Here is a 14,885-nt window from a genome sequence, read left to right on the forward strand (position 1 = left end):
ATGTCTAATGAAATAGTCAAAAGAATACCCCATTGATCATGTAGGCTAGTAGGAAAAAAAAGGTAGTACATACCTCATTGGGATGGAAAAAAAATGCAGAATTTTTGTCAGTGACAGAAAAATGGTTTGGGTAAAAAAGATTGAGAATTAATCCTGATAAGGCAAATGTTTCTGTGGTTTACATTGGCAGAAAAGTGTGTCCCTTGTAAATTTATGATCAAGTAATGATTATTAGATTGCCCAGGAAAGTGTTTTGTTATGTTGCAAATCATCAGGTAAGAAAGGAGATGGCAGGTAAATTCCCATGTCACATTCATTCATTCATTCATTCATTCATTTTTTTCTTTCCTTTCTTTAGATTTTGATTTGTTTCCTAATAATCTAATATCTAAAAATTGAGACTATATAGATATGGGGAAAGCAAAGAAACAAAATTATCTACAACACTGCCAAATAAAGACCAGTATAAAACCATTTATGATCCACTTAGTCAAAATATGGTATAGCAGATTTCATGTCATAAATGCTCTTCATATATATAATTTTAATTACTGTGTATTCTATAATATAAATTGGAAACTCAGTTTCCAATTTGTAGGCATTCAAGTTATTTCTAATTGTTTTTAATTATAAGTGATGCTATGGCAAACATTTATGACTATAATCTTAGTTCATTTGTCTACTTGTTTCTTTATAATTGATACTTAGACAGGAATTAGTAACTTAGATTCTTAATATATTGAAAACTTCCTATATATGATCAAATTTCTTTCTAGAAAGGTTGGGCCATTTTACCATCTTGCTATCAATATATCAGAGTTATCTTGCTAATATGCCTTGATTATCAATATGTATTTCCATCACTAAATTTTCACATAATGTAATAGCTTAAAATGTTTTATAAATTTTTTCCCTGATTTCTAATAGCACTGCTTTCTTCACTTGTTTATCAGCCATTTGTATTTTCCATTTAATGACTTTTAGTTTTAGTCTTTAATTCAATGGGGGGGTCTCATGGTTTTTATTGAATAGATTTGAAAGATTTTATAGATTAAAGAACATTGACTCTTGGTTATATCATCTAGGAACATTATTCTCACATTTGTTATCAATTTTGTTTATGGAAATTTTTGAAATAGCCTACTTATAAAATTTGTTTAATCAAATTATTTGTCTTTTCCGTTGTCATATTTACAGTTATATTTTATAAAGCCCTTCTTTATCCAGAGAGCAAATATTTCCCTCTTTTGTTTTTAGTTTTATAAGTGGTTTGATTTTTGTGGTAATTAAATTCTAAACTATATGGGTTGTATTTCACTATATTGCAGGTGGTAAAGTCATATATTGATTAGGTTATATATATTTTTTCCAAACAATCATTTGGCCCAGTACTAAGTATTGAGTTGTACCATTCCTTATTAAGGTCCCTCTCTGGCTTTGTCTCAAATCCAACCACAGGGAATAGAGTTGCTCTTTGATTCTCTTCTGGAACAATCCCCACTCTTGTTGTGAATGGTTACGTAGGAGGCATATCTTATCTCCCACCCTCTTGGCTGTCATGCTTTGTCTTACATGTGACCCAATGATGTCATTTCTTTCATTCCTTTTCTTCAATCATATCCCAATAGTGTTTTGTGCAAAATATTTCATCTAGTGAGAGTTACTCAGCAAAATTGGGAAAGATGATTGATGTTTACTCCCAAGGAATTTAATTTCTTTTTCATAACATAAATAGCCATGATGAGAAGGTCGAGGAAGAAACTTCCTGCATCTGTGACACAAAGCCAGATATTTTATCACTTCAAGCTGTGAGGCGGAGTACTCCCAACTCCAGCCAGCTGTGATGAGTTGTGGTTTGAAACTCTTGGTTATTTCCAAAGGAAAACCCAAATTAATTAAAAAGATATTTTAAGGCTTCTCTGTGAGGCTTTCTCCATTGTCACTTTCTGCACAGCCATCTGTCCTCTTGGGTAGCTCTGGAACACAGGAAAGTTGAAAAGGAACCACTTGGGATAGCCTTAGACCATCTTACATGACCACTTAGAATTGATTCTGAAAATAGATTTGATATTTTAGAGGCATATTTTAATCCAAATAGTCAATATCAATCCAAATGTTCAGATATCTCTGAGACTGCTTTTAGAAGGCAATATTTCAAGAACTATGAAATTAATTCCAAATGTTTTACTTTTAGACTTTTAAGCAAAAGATGCATTGAAAAATGCTTTAATTCACCTATATGTGTTTACACCTAAAACTTGTATGCAGCAAACACTTAACTTCTTCTAAACAGAGATTTGGAAAGGAAAAGACAATTTGAACTATAGGATATCCATTTTTAAAAGATAAATAATATTTACGCTAAAAATTTGAATGTTAAAAAGAGCCCCATCTTAAGCATCTGGTGCATTATATTTGTAATTCATGTATCTCCACACATGTTCTGTTGGCAAGCCCCAGCACACTTGTACCAGGTACAGGTGCCAGAGGTTTCTTCTGATGGTTGGTGCCTTTATTCTACTTTCACCCCTGCCTATACCTCCAGAAAAATCAGACAAAAGGTGAATTTTAAAGATTGTGATTTATTCTATACAAGTTGTATTACTTGAGATTCAAGATACTGTGAAAGAAATACACATTTATCATAATTATGCTGTTGGGTCCATGTCGAGAATTTAGAACACACTTTTTTTTTTAAGTTTATTTATTTATTTTTTTTTTTGAAAGAGCGTGTGTATGTGCAGGCTTGAGAACTAGTTTGGGGGAGAAGCAGAGAGAGAAGCAGAGAAAGGGAAGAGAGAGTCCCAAGCAGGCTCTAAGTTAGTGTGGAGTCCCACAGGGGACTTGAACTCATGAACTGTGAGATCATGACCTGAGCCAAAATCAAGAGTTGTTTGCTTAATGGACCAAGCCTCCCAGGGGCTTGTAGAACCCTCTGTTGACAGACGTGAAACCTAATATTTATTAATAGGTTTTATTTTATTATGCAGGATCCAATCAAGAACATGGCTAAAAGGACCTAATTTTAACACGTTAGGTCTATATTTAAAAAAAACTAAGTTATCTTACTAGTTCACTAAACAATTTTTGAAGCATTTAACAGATTTTATTTTATTTTAAGCGTTTATTTTTGAGAGAGAGGGTATGCACATGTGGGGAGGGGGGGCAGGCAGAGAGAAAGGGAGAAGAAGGATCTGAAGCAGGCTCCAAGCTGACAGCAAAAGAACCTGATGGGGGGCTGGAACTCAGGAACCCCGTGATATCATGGCCTGAGCCTAAGTCAGCCGTTTAACTGAGCCACCCAGGTGCCCCTTTAATAGAGATTTTAAAATAGAAGTTTAATTATTTAATCAAAATCGCTTTAGAATAAGTGTTCCCCTAGTATATGACATCTTTTACCCTTCTGTTTTTTTTCCATCAGAGATCCACCCATCTTTAAAACCATGTCTATTATTGGCAAAAAGAGAAGTTGTGACAATTTTTAGAGTGTAACCATTATCAGATAAGTAAAGTGAACAGGGAGAAATACCATGTGGTCACCACTCGCACCTTAAGATTGTATACAATGAATATATCAGGTATCTGTAGCAATTGGTGTCTTAAGCAGAAATTTGAAAAATTTCTATCTAGACCGATGATACTATCAAAGGTGTATATGTGATTCCTCCCTAAATGACCAGAAATATGAAGACTTTTGCAAGTAGGACATTAGATTAAATCAATGTGTTTCCTAACTTTCATTAGAACATCCTAAAAATGAATTAAAACCACAGTGTAACAGGTCCAAGTTCTTTTCATGTGGTTTGGCTTAAACCACTGAAGCTTGACTTTGAGCAACCATTAGCCACTCCCCAAATGGGCAACTTGTCTTTATCTCAGGAGCTAAAACTAGTTAAATCTACAATGAATATTCTGATACCACGAAAACACCAAATAGCCAAACTTGAAAAGAAGAGGCTGGAAAGAACAACATTATCACTACATATGCTAAAGCTAATTTTCAAAATAATACCAGGAGGAAGTTAGTATAATGCAGAGTGAGTAAGAAGTCCCTTATCCTATATGGTTACTGCTGTGGTTATTTCCAGCTATGCATAGGCTTTCCCTAACCAGGACTTAAAATCAGGCTGAATTGGTCATCAGGTCATTGCTATTGACCACATCAGCATTCTCTCCCCATAGAGTCTCCCCACCTGATACTTGGCCATCAGGTCCCCAGAAAAATGGTAGAAATGAATTCCCTTAACTAGTCCCCAGCTCAGAATATATATAGTACAACCTAGGTTCTTTAGGAACAGGGTATCCTGAAAGTCAGGAAAAAGGAAATACCACATTTCTTATAGGGCAGGAGGGAAATATGCTTACATCCAGGCATACAGTAAACACAGAAAAGAGTTTCTAGTGAAGGGAGGACAAGATCTGTGGTGATAGAGGCTTGCGGCAGGAATGGGAGTCCACAAAAGGTCCACAGAAAAGAGAGCCGGTAAGGACATGGCCTGAGAGCAAAACTGGGACAGCAATGAAGGAACTGGTACCTTTTTCAAAAACACTGTACACAGAACAGTTTGATTAAAATTGGGTTGTAATTGGTTAAACACTGTTAACTTGGAAATTATCACAATATTTCATTTTTCAATGAATCCTGGTAACAGACTGTTTCCTACACTTTCATAAAAAGATACAGGGAAAGGACTCACAGTGTCAACCTCTTAGTGGGAATTTTAGAGCCTTCAGCATAGACATTTTAATGTTTATTTTTGAGAGGGAGGGAGAAAGAAAGAAAGAGAAAATGTGAGCAGGGGAGGGGCAGAGAGAGAGAGGGGGACAGAGGATCCAAATTGGGCCCTGTGCTGAGAGCAGACAGCCCAGTGCGGGGCTCAAACTCACAAACTGTGAGATCATGACCTGAGCTAAAGTCAGATGCTTAACTTATGGAGCCACCCAGGTGCCCCTTCAGCATAGACATTTTAGGCAGAAGTATTTCCCTGATGCCCCTACAAACCCCACTTATAGAGAGGCAGCTACTTGCTCATGAGTCCAGTCTTGGTACATCTTCGGATTGCAGATTAGGCAAGAGAGTAATTATAGGTCTAGAAAGAACTGGGTCCTGCAGCTAAATTATTTCCTTGTTTTTTGGCAGCACATATTGTACATATAGTCATGTCATCATAACGGAACATTGGTAGATACTCAAGAGCTCAAAGAGAAACTTTGTTCCATTCACGTGAAGAGTGGAATATTTTCCATTTGTTCTTGTCAAAAATTGTTTAAAACAAATCATCACAGCAAAGGAACTAAAAACTGAAATAATGAAATTTGAAAGCAGTTAACACAGCAACATGTAGGTGTTTTTGCTGCATTGTGATGTGTCTGAAAAACTTCACATTCTGCAAAATGTGCTGTAAGTGGCAGGATTCATAGGACAAATAAAAAAATAGGGCTTTCAAAAAGCCTTTGGAACTGTAGCAACAGCTCTAACAAAAATGATCCTTAGTACCTGGAAGGATAATGTGGCCCCTCCAGCAAGTGCTTCTCATGTGGCTGGAGGTTGGCACACCTGGTATTTAAAGTTCTCAAGTGAGGGGTGCCCCAGTCGGTTAAGCGTTCAACTCTTGGTTTCAGCTTGAATTATGATCTCACAGTTCATGGGTTCAAGCCCCACATCGAGCTCTGTGCTGACAGCATGGAGCCTGCTTGAGATTCTCTCTCTCTTTTCTCTCTCAGCCTCTCCCCACTTGTGCTGTTTACCTCTCTCTCAAATAAATAAACTTTAAAAAATTAAAAAAGTAAAGTTCTCAAATGATAAAGGCCATGTGCTCATGTCCCTTTCACTAGAGCAGGACAGGTGGACATGCGAGGCAGAGCCTGTATCTCTCAGGGAAAGGATCCTGTGTGCGAGTGCTCCTAATTAATTTTCTTAGGATAAAGCTGAAAGAGATCCTGCTGCCAGTGTGATACCAAAGCTGAGAATTTTTTTTCTTCTCCTGCTGAAGGTGATGCTTCTATTTCTACTATTTCCTTCCCCTTGTCTGGGGAAAAATGTGTATAAATTATACTTAAATCATTCCTCTATTTACCAATAGCACATGAGTTCTGTAGTACAGACCCGGATGTAGTAATTGAACAGACTGTTGATCAAAATAACTTTTCTTAATTAAAATGTAATTCATGCTTGTAAAGAACTGAGAAAGAGAAGTATAAAAGATGAAATTAATCCATTTATAAGAAATAGCCACTGTTTTAAAAAAAAACAACTATGATCTTTCTTTCTGATCTGTCTGTACATAACTCATAAAATGAGGTTATAATGTGGTTATAATTGTAACGTTTATATTTATATTATGCATATTTTCTACTTTGTTAAGCAGATGTCAAAAATTTGAATCATTTAATAAGACTTCTGCTTTTGGATGATGTAGTTGTTTCACATAGTGGTAATAATTTATGTGTAAAGGTATTGATCTTTAATTCCTTAGATCAATATTAGATTAGGCTAGATTGTGATGAAGGAAATTACTGTGTGTGTTAGTCCACTAGGGCTGCTATAACAAAATACCATAGACTGAGTGGCTTAAAAAACAAACATTTAATTGTCATAGTTCTGGAGCCTGGGAAGTTCAAGTTCAAGGTGCTGGCAGATTTGGTGTCTCCTGAGAGCTTGCTTCCTGGATCACAGACAGCCAGTTTATCACTATGTCCTCACTGGGTAGAAGGGTGGAGGGACCTCTCTGGAGTCTCTTTTATAAGAGCACTAATCCCACTCACGAGGGCTGGATCCCTCATGACTTAATCATTTCCCAAAGGTCTTTCTACCATCACACTTGGGAGTTAAGTTTTAACATATCAGTTTTCAGGGAACATAAGCATTCAGTCTATAGCACTGGGTCCATAGGTATAAATACTACTTTTTAGAAATCTGGCAATAGTAAACTTCTACTTTTTGTGGTTTTTAAACATAAGGACCTTAATACAAGAAGAAAAATAACAAACAGTAAGTTTGGTATTGTGGCCCCTCTTTTTTTTTTAATTAACTAACTTATTTTTAATGTACATCCAAGTTATTTACCATGTAGTGCAACAATGATTTCAGGAGTAGATTCCTTAATGCCCCTTACCCATTTAGCCCATTCCCCTTCCCACAACCCCTCTGGCAACCTTCTGTTCTCTTAAGAGTCTCTTATGTTTTGTCCCCCTCCCTATTTTTATGTTATTTTTGTTTCTCTTCCCTTATGTTCATCTGCTTTGTATCTTATATTCCTCATATTAGTGAAGTTATATGAGATTTATGTTTCTCTGACTAATTTCACTTAGCATAATACCCTCCAGTTCCATCTTCATAGTTGCAAATGGCAAGATTTCATTCTTTCTGATTGTGTGGCCCCTCATTATTATGGGCATATCATTCACTGAAATGTTAGCACATCAATGAGTCTCTGTTGTTCACAAGTGTAAACACCTATGTGGTAAGTATCTCATTCAGCACATTCTGGATTCTTAACAGATCTGGTACATGGAGTCTCTATGTTATGTATACAGGTTAAATCAAGCATTAAAAAAATCAACGTCATGCTCACTCATGATTACTCCTTTAACTTGGTCTAATTCTTCCCTATATATTTGCTTTCCTTATTTTGTTTCTATGTCTATCCATTAGCTGTCTTATCCTTGGCTCACAATTATGTCCAGTGATTACTCCACTTTAAGGGTAACACTAAACCTGTCTCTAGTTCAAGGTACTCCATGGCATCAGGACTTGCTGTAGGACATCTGAGGCAATTTGGGAGAGGGGAGAATGCATTGGGACCTGCCTTTCTAGTTTGAGGTCCTTGTGCATAAATGTGTGCAGGATGGTGAAAAGTACAAGATTTGGAAGTAGAAATTTCTGGATCTGAATGCCAGCTCTGCTTTCTTGGACAAGGAGATGCGTGGTGGTTGGATTGCCCATAGTAGCAGCAGTTGGGTACACTCAAACAATGGATTCTGAGCAGTTTTAAAAGATAATATGTAGCTTAGCATCTGTTTGAGGGGAAATGTAAGGGCAGAATCTGGCTGGGTCACATCTCAAATGAAGTGATAGATGAACTAGTAGTCAATCCACATGGTTCAGTTCCTTTCCATTGCAGTTTCAAGGTAAAGTAACATAATGGGAGCTCTGAAGAAATTGCTTCTTTCAAGTCTTTGGACATTTATGGGGAAAACCAAGTAAGCCTAATAAAATAGAGGTAGGTAAGTGTTCCTGGGTGGCCCAGGCAGGCATCCTCCTCTTGATTTCGGCTCAGGTCATAGTCTCACAGTTGGTGAGTTCAAGCCCCACTTGGGGCCCTGTGCTGACAGTGCAGAGCCTGCTTGGGATTCTGTCTCTCTTCTCTCTCTGCCCCTCCTCTGTTTGTGTGTGAGAGTTCTCTCTCTGTCTCTCTCTCCCCCTCTCTCTCAAAGTAAATAAAAATTAAAAAAAATAGAGGTAGACATATGTACTAAGATTTCCAGCAACCGTAAACAAGACAGGCTACTTCCAGGTCTTTGCTTTATTTATTTATTTTTAAATTTAACACTAATTAAAAAGCCAAATCTCTTCTCTTTTCAGCCAGCATATGTCCCAAGGAAGCTAATCCCAATAACAGTCATCAAACAAGGTAATTTGTATGAGTCTGCTCTGGATATGTGTTTAGAACTATTTCTGTAAATTTTAATTCCAATATAGTTAACAGTTTAGAACTAGTTTTAATATACTTTTTGCACTGAGATAACTAAACATAGCACATTAAAATCTTTTTTTCTGACTATTTTAAAGCGAAAGTGTGAAAAAATCAGTATGGTCTAACAAATTAGAACTTAATAATTTTGGCTCTCATACCAATAGGTCAAGTCTTGGCAAGTCTCACTGGTTGGACAACTAGGGACAAAGCAACCATAACAAGTATTAACTTTACAAAAAAAAAAAAAAACAGTTGAATATGTGTGGCTTTGTTCAGGGTTAAGTTAGCGTACATGAAGAAAATCATTAATAGGATATTTGGATTAGTGACACGAAAACTATGATTTAGTGCTCCCTTTAGGAAAGTAAAGGCATCCAGTTTTTGAGAATTATAATGTCTTATTCCATTTCACTATCCAATTGTTTTTGTTTTGACTTTCAGTTTTTCAAATTATTAAAATGACTCCAGTATTTCCAGAAAGTTTCTTGGTAGAAGAGATCAGACATTTACAATAATTAATCATTTTAAGAAAACACATGTCTTAAGTGTAATCTCAAACAGTGTCAGTATTGGAATAATCTAGATTCTTTGAGAACATACATTTTCACTTTTTAAAATTTACTGTATTAATTTCCTGTTTTGTGCTATTTTTTTTTAACTTGGGTAGGTTGCAGGGGAGTAGAGATAAGGAAATTTCATCTCATTAGAATGGAACACTTGATGATAGAGTAACAGCCTTTCATTACCTAAAGGCGTAGGTGTTAAGGTGAGATGTGCCTTCCAGTCCTTTCGTTGGCTGTGTACCAGTGCAAAGAGTTACTTTTTACTAATTTAAAAGTTATATCCAGGCTTACCCCATGCAGATTGCGTCATATCACAGTACTGCTATTTACTGCTTACTGTTTTTTTCCCATCACACTGTTAACTTTTTTCATTTCAACAGTGATTCAGAATGTTACTCACAGGGCTTCAACTAAATCCCCTGATAAGACTCCCTTTGGAGGAACAATATTAGGTGAGTATATCTTGGTATCTATACCTGCATTAAGTCAGGCTATTTTTGATAATAGGACCATTATGGAATTATACACTGTTAGACCTGTTAGCAGGTCTATTAAATTGAAATTGGTTCATTTTCTTTGAATATTTAGCATCCTTCTTTGTGTCCATTCTAGGCTAGGAGCCAAGAGCTGCTACCTCTATTACAGTATGTTAGAGAAGCATTTCTAGCCCATGCCTGGTGGGAATGGTGGCACCCATCCTACCTGCCTCATAGTGTTGTTGCAGTTGGGAGGGAGTCCTTGTTGTATTGAGCTGCTTTTTAAAAAGTATTATTAATAATAGGGAGCCTGGGTGGCTCAGTCAATTAAGCGTCTCACTCTTGATTTCAGCTCGGGTCATATCTCAGTTTGTGAAATGGAGTCCCACATCTGACACTGCGCTGACAGTGCAGCACCTGCTTGGGATTCTCTCTCTTCCTCTCTTTCAAAATAAATAAATTAAACTTAAAAAATTATTATTAATAATGGTGTTCTTTTTCACTACACATCTTAAACAACCATTTTATGATTTTTGAGTCTGTGGATTAAAAGCCAGGATTTTGTAGTTTAGTTCTGAATATTTAAAAAAAAAACTATTTAAAAGGTACTGTCATATTTTTTCCTGACATTTTAGGTTTGGTTTAAAAGTGATTAAGCCATATAATTGCTAAATTTTGTAGTTTTTGTTAAATCATGAGCTTTACTTTATGTCATGATGCATTTTCTTCCTCTTACTTTATTTCCTTGCAGTCCACCTTATTATTCCAGGTCTCAATGAAACCACTGTAAAGCTTCCTACATCCATAATGCTTGAGATTTCAGATGCAATCAAGACACAGTTAGGTAAGCAGCAGTGTTGTATATGTGAACTTTGCAGTGACTGACTACTAGTACTGATAATCCTAGGATATCCAAGGAATACAGCAAATGAGCTATATGGGCATCTTAAAGTAAAAAGTAAGGAAAAGGCATGTGCACCATTGATGGGATTGTTAAATGGTGCAGCTGCTGTGGAACATAGTATGACCATTTCTCAAAAAGTTAAGCATAGAATTACCACATGATCCAGCAATTCCACTTCTGGGTATATAACCAAAAGAATTAGAAAAAAGGTTATCAAAGAGGTATTTGGACATCTACGTTCATACCAGCATGATTCACAATAGCTAAAACATGGAAGCAACCCATGTGTCCATCAACAAATGAATGGATATGCACGGTGATGTTTATGGCACCATTATCTACAATAGCCAAGTTATGGAAATAGTCCAAGTGTCCATCGACTGATGAATGGATAAAGAAGGTGTAATGATACAGAGTTTCACTGTTTAAGATGGGAAAAGTTCTGGAGATGGATGGTGGTGATGGTTGCACACATTATGAATGTATTTGATATTACTGAAGTATACACTTAAAATGGTTGATATACTGCATCTTATGTATATTTTACCACGAGAAAAAAATTTGGAAAAAATATAGTAAGGGACAGAGAGATTAGAGTGTTGCAAGTATTTATGCAAATAACTTTTGTAGGTAAAAAGTTATTATAAATTATATGAAATGTATTTATATTTAAAGTGAACATTTATCAAATTATCCAAAATACATTGATTTAGGTAAAATTTTCAAATAGAGTGATTGTTAAAAAATTATTGTACTATACTGTCAAGGGGCCATGAGATGTTTTCAGTGAGAACTGCTGTAGAGGTCAGGTATGTTATAATTATTATTTACTTGAGATTGATACTGCCTCCTACTTCTATAAATAACTTGATATAATTTCAGTGTTTTAAAAACATAAAAAATAACACTTTGGAGGGGGAAAAAACAGCAAAACCCTTTAAAAGGAGCCCAGGAAATAATTGTGGTGTTCAATGGGTAAATTAGTTGCTGCATTTTAGAATCAAATTAGTCAGGATTGTCTCTATGGCACAGTATCTCAAATGTGATGGAGCATCAGAAGTCCCGAAGGACCTGTGAACACAGACTGCTGGACCCACCGTCAGAGTTACTGTTTCAGTAGCTAGGGGGTAGGACCCAAGAGTTTGCCTTTCTAACTAGCACCCAGGAGATACTAAAGCCACTTGTCCAGGAACCACACTTTGAGAACCATCCCTCTACGGTCTCCAGAGAATGACTTGGGCTATTGGTAAATATGGAAGGAGAGGGCATGATGTAGTAGAAATTGAACAAAACTAAAAAAGGTGAATATTTTCTCTGAATTACGCACTAGCAAAGAACTTTAGCACTTACTATATAGGTAAGTTACACAGGTCCTGCCCACGACAGGACCTCAGACTTAATTTCTCCTGACCTTTGCTTGTTTGATGCTAGGCAATCAGATTGGAACAGTTTTAAAAAGTTAACTCTTAAATTCTCCTGTTAATTTGAGAATTGACTGAAAGAAGGAAAAACAAAGCCTTAAGTAGTAGAGCACTTAACTGTTAGACTGTACAGTCCCCCAAATTTTAGAAAAGCTTTCAGAATTTACATATCACCATTTTATTAAGATGTCAAAATATTTTCCAATCTTTGTGATTTTGTGCATCCTTATATTTTTATTATGACATATTCATACCTTTTGGTCCTAGAGTGAGTTACCTCCAAGAATGTAGACAAGTGACTTGAGACAAAATTTCCTTAATTTGTTCCTCAGACTCGATCACTTCTCTTTTAGCTGTCAAACTCTGTGACTAAACTCTGCATCATCTAAATGCCATGTTAAGAGCCAGGAACCTTCCAAATTGAATTTCCGCAGTGAACCTATGTTTGGAATCCAGTGTTCAGTACTCTTAAACTTACCTGTTCTCGGCCCAGAGCCTATATGCCTTGTCCTGGTCCTGTTTGGGAGTCTTGTTGGGGAGGAGTTAAAAAAGGAACTGGCCAATCTCTTACTGAAGTGGTTCCTAATCCATCCAGCAAAACCACAAAAAACAGAATTTGTGAAGGAGGCTGAAAATGAGAAGTTTTTTCCCCAGAACACTGCTGTCCATTTTGAAGTGGATGATGTTTTTTGTTCCTTAGTCTTGTGTGATCTTTCCTAAATTTTTTGGTTTTTGTGAAGTTCTACATGCTGCCTTAATACCAATTCAGTCTTTTTATTTTCCTTAGAGAATTACACAGTGGATATGTTTTGTTTTGTTTCTGCTTTTATTTTTCTGATATGATCCACTAAATCTTCAGGATTAAGTGTGATTTAAATAAAGAAAAATTGTATGCAAACAGTAAATATAATTTTTGACTTTTCTGGCAAAACACCAGCTTAAATTTAATACATGACAAATTTCTTGTGCATTGAAAAGTTTGGCAGCTAGTATATTTGAAAATGTCCAGTAAATCCATCAAATGTACCGTCTTAAAAGACTACATTTAAAAATTACATTTTAAGGTTACCGTATTTAATGAGAAGAGATATTGCTTAAATAGTGCTTTATACTACCAAGGGAGAAATAAAGTTTCCTGAAGTTATTTAACACTGCAGTTCAGAAATGTACTATTTTCTTGAGGGGGTAAATCCTAAAAATAATATCCTCATTCCAACAGGGCCCATCATGGGACATCAAGAAATTAATAGCTTTTGTTCTAAGAACACATGGTGTGAGTAATGAACGAAATAAACAAGAAAGCTAGTATTACACACACCCCTCCCAGGGGCATATAAAGGGTTTGCCAAAGCCAAGACTTAGCCTGCCAAAAATGAAAGGAAACAACTGTGTTGAAAAAAGGTAGAGAAGAATCAGAGAGGAAAGGGAATTTCCTGGGTTTCAGGCCATGTTCTGGTGGCATTTTACTGTGTTCTTGCCAAGACTATGGTTGTACATAATGTAGGTGAATGCCCATGGCTTGATAAGAGGCATAAAGGCTCTTTCATTCAAAAATCTCTATCTACCAATTTCTCTGATGTCTGAAATGGCATTTTTAGAAACACTCTATGCCTTTATAAGGTATTAGTGATGTGCGAAGAATACAAATGTCTCTTGGGAGGGTAGTTTACCTTTTTTTCCCCCCACTAACAGCCTAATTTTAGGTTAATGTGATTGCCAGCTGAGGGCATGTTTTTAATACAGGGAGCTAAAGCAAGGTAATCCAGAGCATTGTTTGAAATAAGATCTATAGGTTAAAATAGATAAATAGTCCTAGTCAGCCAAGGAAACCACCATAGGCTATTACCCAGGAAGGAGAGGATTCGCAAAGGTGTCTTGAAGGAGAAGAGGACACTGAAAAGAAAAAAAAAAAAAAAAAAGCATTAAAAAAACCCTTTATCTCCTTACATGGCAAACCTTGAAAGTAACAGGTTTCATAAAAAACAGAGTTCATAAAAATCTGGAATCTGAATGTTTTTTCCTGTGCTCACAATCACAGTGGTTCTAAACAAAAGCTGTCACAGCAACAGAAGAAAATGTTAAGTTCAGAAATTTTAAAAATGGAGTTTATTATAAATTTCTACTGGATCTGCTTTTTAAATTATTTCATAGAGTCCCTCTCTTTATGCCCTGCTAAATTAACTTGAACAATGGTATTTAACATTTCTTTTGTACAGAAATGCTGTGCAACTTTATGTGTACATGAATCCAAAACACACACTTGATTGTTAGATATGGCAAATATGGAAGCACTTGTGACCTCTATTTCTAGCACTTTAAATCATTCCTGAAAACAATCAGCTGTCTGTAAAAATTTGTTGTAGACCTCCATAATACAGATTGAAACTGATTTGTTTCTATTATTGTGAAAGGGATGACTTTACAATAGTCTTGAAGTCCTTCAGAATAAATAATTTGTAGCCCATGTTAACTGTTAAGAAAATGGTCTTTACAACAGTGATGTGAACTACAGAAGGAAGTTTTTAAAACTTTGATACTCAAAGAACTTTGAGAGAATCACTTGGATCAGTAGTTCTCAGCAGAGGGCACCTTTGTCCCCAAGGAGATAAATGGCAATATCTGGAGACATTTTTGTTTTTCACAATTGTGGAAATGCTAATGAAATCCGGTGGGTAAAGACCAGAGATGCTGCCAAACATTCTATACCACACAGTAACCACCCCCCGCCCCACTCCCACCACCGTGAACCAACAAAAAATTATCCAGCCCAAAATGTCACTAAAGCCAAAGTTGAGAATCCCAAGAAGTTCTGTATAGTCTTAGGA

The 14,885-nt window shown here is 36.1% G+C and overlaps 1 protein-coding gene across 39 annotated transcripts in view; it reads left to right on the forward strand.

Annotated features, from left to right (window-relative positions):
* The window catches only part of ABI3BP (ABI family member 3 binding protein), a 267,443-nt gene that overhangs the window by 117,183 nt on the left and 135,375 nt on the right, over nucleotides 1-14,885 (forward strand). For all 39 annotated transcript variants that reach the window (XM_086675588.1, XM_086675593.1, XM_086675570.1 and 36 more), the window contains exons 7-9: nucleotides 8,585-8,633; nucleotides 9,640-9,711; nucleotides 10,487-10,579. In XM_086675588.1, coding sequence (XP_086531714.1) covers nucleotides 8,585-8,633; nucleotides 9,640-9,711; nucleotides 10,487-10,579 — 214 coding nt within the window. The remainder of the gene's footprint in view (nucleotides 1-8,584; nucleotides 8,634-9,639; nucleotides 9,712-10,486; nucleotides 10,580-14,885) is intronic.

This window comes from Puma concolor, chromosome C2, assembly GCF_028749965.1.
Source record: "Puma concolor isolate L17-30 chromosome C2, mPumCon1.1.hap2, whole genome shotgun sequence".
In the NCBI taxonomy this organism is placed as follows: Eukaryota; Metazoa; Chordata; class Mammalia; order Carnivora; family Felidae; genus Puma; species Puma concolor.